Genomic DNA, 9,980 nt, shown 5'->3' with positions numbered 1-9,980 from the left:
ACATTGGACAACACTGTGACCATAAACTCATTATTTTGACGGGCTTCAAAGACATTCTTCAACCAGTAATCCCTTTCAGGGGAATATCCCATAAAATGGCATGTTCATACATCAAGCTTACCCACACATTAGGTAACAGAGTGGCCTGCAGACAACCTCTGGCTCCTAAACAACCGTGACTTACCGATGGCGCCATGATGAAACTCCTGAACTACGCCTCAGTTGGCAGTAGCAGCAGCAGCAGCTGCAGCACAAGATAAAGCTCAACACAGAGTGATGTTCTATGTGATTTATTGACCCTGGTCCACACGGATGTCACGATGGGTGACTATAATGAACAATGCATGGCTGTTGATAACCTATACTGACATGGGGCAGAAGGTTGCAGTAAATACAGAAAATACAACCACTTTCCAGGATAAAATATACCACAATGCTTTTAATGGAGGTTCAGCTGGGCAACACTTAATTGGAATAATAAGTCAAACCGACAGAATAACAACTCTTACCCAGAACCTTACCCTGGCAGACAGCAAATCTTGATAAGAATTGCAAACATATTCCTGCTATAGATTGTATCAACCCTTAGGATATCGTACAATCAACTATCAAAGTATAGCAGAAAACGTTTGGTACTTTCCCAGTTATCTGATTTAGTTTGAGTGGTCTTGGTGTGATACACATAGATGGCCATACATGTCCAAATGGGTGGTGGTTAGCTTGGGATGAAAGTTTATTGTTTTGGGGTTTCTTTTTAGAACATAATCAAGAATTCACTAGTGGTGAAAGTTAGGTTTTTAATCAGTAAAATATTTTTATCTGAATATTTTCCTTATATACAGCTATTTTACATCAGACAATTTATTTTCTTCAGCGCAAGCTTCTGAAAATGGTGTTACATTGAGAAAAGTAGAAACATGAAAAATGTATATCCATATTAGGTTCCAGGCATATAGCCAGCTGTGTGCGACGTGATGGTCACTCTTCCCTATCAATTCATATCTGCTCAACCAAGACTACAGTCAATCTACTCTCACATCACTGCAATAGAAGAAGCTCAGTCAAAATTATGAATTATGAATTATGTAGAGTAACATTGGGTCACAGAATAAGTTTTACTCTTTGTTGTTTTCTGACTCATGGCTCATGTGAACAGGATGTGACGAACAATGATGCAAATATGTCCTCATATGACCTCATTCACATTCTCAACATATTCCTCCATATATATTACTTATGTGAACAAATAAAACATGCTGTGAAAAAATAGATCGGACTCTGCATAAATAGCACACAGCGCTCTGCATAATCAACGATAATGACAATAATGTTCTGTATATACATGATACACAAGGGTGCAGCAATACTCAGGTACTCAGCCATACACTTGACAACACATCTCTAAGGCTACAATGTCCTGAAACTAATAACCGTAAATCATGGACTTATCTCCTAGGGTTATATTGTTAAGCTTACATGACACATGAAGTAACAATTTGTACATAAATAGGAACTTACTTCATTGTGAGTAATACATAGCAATCAAATCAAATCTGTGGTGCAAGAAGATCACTTCATCCATATACACATGCTTTTATGATTGCCACCTGGACCACACAGCTATCAACCATGATGGCCAGCTGATCCACAAAACAGCCATGATGGCTAGCTGATCCACATACACCCATCTCCATGTTGGACAACTGATCCACATACACCCATCTCCATGTTGGACAACTGATCCACATACGTCCATCTCCATGTTGGACAACTGATCCACATACACCAATCTCCATGTTGGACAACGGATCAGCATACGCCCATCTCCATGTTGGACAACTGATCCACATACACCCATCTCCATGTTGGACAACGGATCAACATACGCCCATCTCCATGTTGGACAACTGATCCACATACACCAATCTCCATGTTGGACAATGGATCAGCATACACCAATCTCCATGTTGGACAACGGATCAGCATACGCCCATCTCCATGTTGGACAACTGATCCACATACGCCAATCTCCATGTTGGACAACTGATCCACATACACCCATCTCCATGTTGGACAACTGATCCACATACGCCCATCTCCATGTTGAACAACTGATCCACATACACCCATCTCCATGTTGGACAACTGATCCACATCTTCAAGCTGGACAACTCATCCACATACACCCATCTCTATGGTTGCTGCTTGGATATTTTCTCAATTATTTGTGGTATCTTAGTCATGTCTCATCCTTCAGTCAGACATGCACATCAACACTAAGAGACTTAACATCAATGTTATGATGTACAAGCAAACAATGAACTCGGACACAAACACACTGACATCAATATCTGCTGATTTACTACAAGAAACACAAGATTGAAAAACTGGTCCCTTAAGATTTCAACACCTTTACAAAATACAGCACCTCATATGACACACACATGGAAACTTGCAAATCTCAAAATAAAAATACATACAACTTTATGCAATCCTGCTGTCTGCAGTCGTGAAAGACAAGGGCACACGTGAAACATAATGCTAAGGTTCGTGAAAGTTGTTCAGGATACAGTCAGGTGGGGGAAATACAAGTTGGACCCCACATGCCCCACACATATTACACATCCCTCATACACAAGAACTACTTCTTGTATTATGGATATAATCTGTCAATATTTAAACAAGAACGGGGAAAAACAAATGTGTATAGTCTGACGTGAGGTCAAATCAATATACAAATGGGAACAAAAAAAACACTAACATTCTATGAAGATCTCAGCTTACTGTTTGGTCACGTGATGTGATAATTAGAAGCAAAAACACCAAATCTAGTCCAATAGGGTTTAGAAACAAGCACATTTTAAATTGGACAAAGAATTTCTAAAAACCTTTTCACTAAACAAGCTCATTGTCCCCAAGCAATTCCATTTTATTGATAAACTGAAGCAGGGTTTAACACACCAGGTGTCAGACAGGTGTACTTAACTTAAATCATGAACCTGTTATTTGTTTCTCTATGCTTTTACGTAGCCCAAATTTCTTTCGGGACAATAAAATATTATTTATCTTGTCTTATTGCCAACCTCTGTTGATCAACATCTTTCAGTTAATGAAGAGATAGACCCACGTTAAAACATTACATACGACTCAAAAGAACACTGGATTCTTTCATGTTACTGTAGTTAATCTGTCATGCCATGAAAGACTAACTATAGTAATAGGAAGGAATTGTGTGTTCTTTAACTGCCCTGACAGATCAACTACAGTTACATGAAACAATTGTGTGTTCTTTAACTTCTTTTGAGTAGTATTTGTTCTTACTCTCACACTCACGAAGAAGACGGGGTTGACTGATGGGCTTCAACTTCTGTGTTCCTTCTGTGGTGTTTCGGTGCAGTGCTTGTATCCTTATCAAGTGCTTGCTTCATAAAGGTACCAGCATCTGTTCCGAAACATCACACAGAAAGAACAAAGAAGTTGAAATCTCCAAGACAGATCTGTCTTAACCGTCACTACAGCTTCTAAAATGCCACATACATTTATCTCACAAGATGTCATTAAATTCTGTTAGACTACATAAAATGTTATAGCATAAGAATGTTTAGCAGCATGTGTTCGTGGTACTGACATGCACGTTCCTTGTTCTACAGGTATGTTTCCGGTAAAGTGTTGATCAATTTGGCTTGGCATAAAGGTCCTGCAGTAGTGCTGCCATCTTCCCCAGGCAAAGTCATTAACTGACTATGAAAGTCCAGTCCAGAGTCTATGCAAGCATGGGTTGCTGAAGACTGATGCTCTACCCAGATCTTCACGGGTCTTTTTCAGTTTGCAAGAACGTGCATACATGTTACATCTAAATCTGTTTTTAAGAATGTAATATGTTAAGTCTATATCTGTTTCTGTATTCAAATTGGAGAGGGTAATTAAACATGAGTGTGACAGCTGTGTACATCAAATTAACAACAAACAATGCCATTGATATATTGTCCCAGTTTCACATACAAAAGGACCACAAAAACATATTCAGGACACAGATGTGACATTCATTATACATCCACATGACAGAAATTTTGGAAGCTAAATAAATAACCATGAATGGTATACAAAACAAGTGTGCCACGAAGAGTACAATACAAAAAGATAACATTGTGACTTTTGTTTGCATATATATAAATGATTAATGTTTATATATAGTGAACAAAATAAGTTTATGCAGTATAGATGCCATCAGAATCAATCAGAAACGATGTCATGGCCTTTATAACTTACGTTCGGAACTGGTCCTTTAACTCCATTTTCAAGAGATACAGAAATCAAACATACTGATCTGAATACATCACTCATAAGCATCAAGAATTTAGAACACTGTGGTTGAGCAGGTGATTTGAAAGTTCCCTGATACGACCTTTTTTGAACGGTTATCAGATCATCATGCAGGAAGTATCGTATCAGAGTAATAGATCTGATATTCATGAGCTCATAATGGTGTTGAAAATTTTGTGTTTTTTTCTATGAAAAGCAGATAAAAGTTTGTGATATTATTGCCATAAGATGTTATTCTATGTTTGGAATTTCATGAATAATTTCATGAACATGTAACCACTGTCATTTAAAAACTCTACCAAAATATAGCCAAATATTTCCACATCACAACCATACCTGTATATCATCACTGCCATTCATTTGACAGTTCAAAGAAAATTTATCAAAAGATCTTATCAAAATAGCATTTGTCTTTTGTGTTGTACATACAATGGATTTCAAAGACAAAAATTTATAGATCCGACACACAGAACCTACCTATGACAACATGATAACCAGCTCTTCATGGGTATATGTTACATGAGGTATGTATACATGATACAGAGAAAACTTGTAACTTGAATTCCTTTAACTTGGTTCCATTAAACACATGACTACCCCACCAATCAGAGTCCTAAAACACCATACATCTTCACCATGTACGCATATTTGTCAATGACAGCCATGAGCAAACCTTCTAACCCTGCTGTTATCATCAACTTTACAGATGATGCAGATCTGCACATTCAGTTCATCATATTTCTTATTATCAACACTCTGCTGGTAATGATCTGGTATAACTTTGCACAACAACAGTCTCAGAATTCAAGTCACCATGGTTTCACTGTTTATACCGGAACCTGCTTTTAACCCATAAGCACAAATTTCCATTTTTCTTCATGAAAAGCTTTATGCATGGAATTTCACTCTTACAAAACCTGTAAAACATAAAATAGTCTGATTTTTCACAATTTAGATCTTCATCATAAATTTCAACGATCTGTGGTATTTATAATATGCAGTCTTTGAAGATTGATCTTCTGACTATGCAAACATTATTTTTTTAATCATATTAGTTAATAATAAATTAAATACATAAGCTAACTGTAATGGTTATCAGTAATATGTTTTTTTTAATTTTGAATATAATTATCTGAAGCTCAGTGTCTTCAAATTATCTGTGACTACTCTGAAAACAAAATTATCCCAATAAAAGAGATTGTCTTTGTATGTAATTTGATTTACACCAGACATCAACACATGGCTTCACACATTGTACCCATGAGGGTCCTGGGTCGTTGGCGTGATGAGTGAACGCTTTAACCACTAGGCTACTGCACCCCACCCAGTGATCAGTGTAAAATAATTATTAATTGTTAATGTCCCATAAATGTACCAACATGATCCCGTATTGCTGTTATACCTTACCATTCTTGAATATGGGCAAGTGTCCGCATGTAAGGAAATAAAAAATTCAGTAAGATATCACTTAAATCATGACCATACAAAAAAATAAAAATTTATGTATTGAACTTTGGAATTGAATAGAAATGTACTAAAATGTATCCTGATACCTGTATTTCTAAAGCAGAAAAGAAGTTGAGACATAGTAATTCAAACAAATGTTACTGATCGGATGACTTCAGTGCGTTGATCAGTATCAATATCGGTTGATACTGATATCATTGATATCGTTTGTCCTCTCATGTCGCCGGTACCACAGAACTCACGAATTGACTGGACACTATATTTCATTGTCTCCACACCAACAACAATACCGGTCCGGACTCGATTGGCTGCACTGCTACTAGAATCTCGGATACTCTGCATATATAGTGTACTGCTTTCTCGTATAGACTGCACTTGGTTTTGAACGTGACTTCGTACTTTCTCCATCCGACGCCCAACTCCATATCGTAACCTCCAGCGTGCTTCATCCAAAGTGTCAAATATATTTGCAGGCAGCCATCCAACTTCTTCGGTTGGTGTTGTACATTTTTGCGGTGAATTCGGGGTGCTCATGTATGGAGAAATAAGAGGGGTTTTCGGCAGTGATGGATCGGAACGGTCATCAGATTCATCAAAGACAACAACAATATCACTAACAGTCACTGCTTTTTCAGACTCCTTCTTGTCTTCGACCTTCTTGGCTTTGAGTCTGCGTTGAATTGCACAAACTATCAACTTAATACTGCCAACAATGATCCCAAACACCAAAAAGCCACCAGAACAATATGCACTTATAAACAAGCTTTGGAAAAATGTAAGTTTCAAAATATGAAAAATTTCAACGTGGACTGTTGCGCTGCTATTACTCAAAGGATTCACGGCAATGCAGGTGAAATTGCCAGCAAAATAGCCCCTGAATTTTGAAATGTACAGAGTTCCGTTTTCAAAAAGAGTTACGTGAGATACAAGGATTACATTTTTGGCTTGATAAGCATGATGTGAATGATATCCAATGCCGTCATCCCCTATGAAATTGAAACTGGAGGGCCGGGCGAAGGTGTCGCCCCAGGGCGTTTCCCATAATATTGCTGGTGCGGGGGAACCTTCAGCTTGGCATGGCAGGTACAGATCCTGCTGATATGGTATAACCTGGGCTTCTGATATTAAGGATATTTGGGGATCAGTACAATTGAGATCTTCCAGGGCTACAGCTTCTATAGACTGCCCATATAAGTACTGTGGCGATGCACAAACAGTTGCATTTGGGTTGATAAGGCTGGTGGTCCTCTTGGCCATAGACATCTTGAGCTCACTCATTGCACATGAGCAATCGAGGGGATTGTTTGAAAGGTCTAAGACTGGAATGTGACTTAGAGCAGACACTGTGTCCACATGGAATGACTGTACAAGATTACTGTTAAGGTGTACCTCCTTCAGATTCCGAAGAGGTGTGAAGTGTTTGGAAGAAAGATAAGTCAAGGAATTGTAGCTCAAATCAAGAATCTCCAGATTTTGCAAATTCCTGAATATTCCCTGAGGCAAACTTGTAATTCTGTTTTGTTTGAGGATAAGTGTTCTCAAATCAAAAAGATCTTCAAATGTGTTTTCTGAAAGACTGGCAATCTTATTGTGAACAAGGTTCAAGGTCATAAGATTTTCCAAACCACGAAAAGCATATTCGTCAACTTTCTGTATTCCATTAAAACCAAGATCCAAAATCTGAAGAAATATCATTCCAGTGAAGGCATCTGACTGCAACTCTGTGATATAATTCTGGGATAAGTTGAGCTTTTCTAGTTCATCAAATCTTGGTATTTGATAGGGAAGTGCAGTCAATCCTCTTTGGTATGAAAGTTGTTTCAGTAAGGGATATCGTATCACAACATGCACTAAATCGGACCATGTTTTTGCCGGGGATAAGCGATCATTTCCTTCACATGACACCCACGATTTGGAGATTTGGAGATTGCAGGTACAGGATTCAGGGCATTCTGATGTGCTTGAAACCAAGACCAAGACAGAAAACAAAAGGATCAAGTGTGGGATTGTTTCTGGAGTTTCCATCTTGTAGATGATGGTCGGTCAAAATAGGGCAAATTGGAAGACGTGTTACGTTCGTTTCCTTTTCATGTTGGTGTAGAAACCATCTCTGTTCATGTTATGAACACCTGGAACACATCAAAGTAGAAATAATTTGTCAGGAGTTGGTTCTTGCTCCAAAGACAATGAACAATAAGTTTAAGTGGATAATTCAGTAACTGAGAAATAGAGTGAGGGAGTTGGGCTTAATGCTGCTTTGAACAGCATTCCAGTTACATCAAAGTGTGTGGCAGGAAAGTCCAAAGTGATGCAGGTCTTAGATGTTTACCACCTTCGTGAACCCACAGGCATGGGTATGGTGCTGACAAACCTAGAAACATAATCGAGGCGAACTGGGATTCGAACCCACAATCATAGGTTTCTGGTCTGTCCAAGCATATTAGCTTGCCATGGCCTGCCAAATACATTGTCTGTTCCTAACACAAGATATTTACATCCCAAAACACACTCACATAATAACCTCTATGTATCATAGCAGGGGGACACTCTTACGACAAATTACATTCAACTTGGACGATCAAATATGAGTGTGATTACTTAACTGCTAAGATAACCAACAGTACACTGACAAACTAATGACATCCTACATGTGCAATAGACCACAATGGAAACAATATTTCAGAACAAACAGACACTATCTACTTGATGTACATTCTTGACTGTATAGAAACTTGAAAGTTGCACTGGAAGAAACACACAATAAGTGTCCCAGCAACTTTTGACGCATGATCTTTTCTTGTAAACTATTTGTGAAGTATTAGACATCTTGGGAGTAGTGCACTTTACCGGGCACACTTTTTCAGATCCAGTTAGCGCAGTGGGGGTACGAACTCGCTATGCCAGCTCACCGGCTCTGCTAATGCATAAATGAGCCGACACTCTACCACTGGACCTCAGGCGCTATCACATGTAAACAGTGCTCGTTTAACGGGTCATTAGAAAACTCCGAATTAACATGCTTGCGTAATTCAGTAAACAATGAATTGCGCATGCGTGTGACGTCACGGTCTGCTCTCCCATTCATCTTTTCTTGAAACCACACCCACCATTGTTTATGTCAACATGACCGACCAATGGGATTAACGCTTGAAAAGGTAAGAATTTATGGCTAACCCTTGCCCAAAGCAAGCTAACCCTAAGGACCGTAAAGACGTGTAAGTTTCCATAAGACCCAAAACGGGTGTTGGATTGTAAAGATGTGTAAGTTTCCCTAAGACCCGAAAACGGGTGTTGGATCGTAAAGACGTGTAAGTTTCCCTAAGACCGGGAACGGGTTTTGGATCGTAAAGATGTGTAAGTTTCCCTAAGACCGAGAACGGGTGTTGGATCGTGAAGCGAGAGTCACCAGGGCGTGAGGCACGGTAACAGTATAACGAGACAGCAGTGTCACTATAGCGCAGTAATTGAGCGGATGGTAGAGCTCGGGCTATGCCCGGTAAACTGCATTGTTGCCGACATCTTAAAATTAGAACAACTGATAAAGATAGAATCTATTGTCAATGTCACAAATGCCATGATTGTGTTATTGCAATTTGCCACCATGATAGAAGACAATTCTAAAGGAAGTCCAAGAAAGTATAAACATTCAATCATCAGAAGTGAAGGTGTTATGAAGTGTTCTTGTACAATATTCGTATCGTAAAACATTTCTTCTTCACTCTGAAGTTGTTCAACAAGTTGAGACACATTTCGATCTCGCATCGCTGAGACAAGAGATAGAATTACGACTGTCAATAGAATCCCCTTACTTTGAATTCCATCGTCAGTTAAATAGTGATCAAGTGGCCACCATTCCACCCACGGGAATATTACACGCTCACTCTGAAGGTGGGAATAAAACTATTTCCTGGTGACTCGAGGAATGCGATTGTGAGAGAAAGGAACTTGTATACAATCTGACTCATTCGACGTTTCGAGGCTAAATATAACATTTCCTGGTGAATTAAAGTTTATATTAATCATATAATCACCAGAAGCAAATAACCATGACATAAGGTATACATCGTAAAGAACATATCTGTGTAAATACCATTGTATTTGATGCTCCATTGCAATAACTTTGACTGTAAACAGAAAGTTTTGGGTCCCAGCAGGCAAGTTTAAAGCACTTCCGGTTTAAAGATACTGCT

At 38.7% G+C, this 9,980-nt stretch overlaps 1 protein-coding gene across 1 annotated transcript; it reads right to left on the bottom strand.

Moving 5' to 3' along the window:
* Positions 1-274: 274 nt before the first annotated feature.
* LOC124132231 (immunoglobulin superfamily containing leucine-rich repeat protein-like) lies at positions 275-9,980 on the bottom strand. The gene is made up of 2 exons (XM_046496015.2): positions 9,881-9,980; positions 275-7,919 (listed from the first exon to the last, which is right to left on the bottom strand). The coding sequence occupies exon 2, from the start codon at positions 7,813-7,815 to the stop codon at positions 5,917-5,919; it is 1,899 nt and encodes a 632-aa protein (XP_046351971.2). The 5' UTR covers positions 7,816-7,919; positions 9,881-9,980; the 3' UTR covers positions 275-5,916.

This window comes from Haliotis rufescens, unplaced genomic scaffold (genome assembly GCF_023055435.1).
Source record: "Haliotis rufescens isolate VD_foot unplaced genomic scaffold, xgHalRufe1.0.p SCAF_13, whole genome shotgun sequence".
In the NCBI taxonomy this organism is placed as follows: domain Eukaryota; kingdom Metazoa; phylum Mollusca; class Gastropoda; order Lepetellida; family Haliotidae; genus Haliotis; species Haliotis rufescens.
Note: the sequence above shows the minus strand (reverse complement) of the source record. Positions and strands in the feature narration are given on the sequence as shown.

What these genes read in the sequence shown, in the direction of transcription:
- LOC124132231 (XM_046496015.2), bottom strand. Translation starts at nt 7,815, where the DNA reads ATGGAAACTCCAGAAACAATCCCACACTTGATCCTTTTGTTTTCTGTC.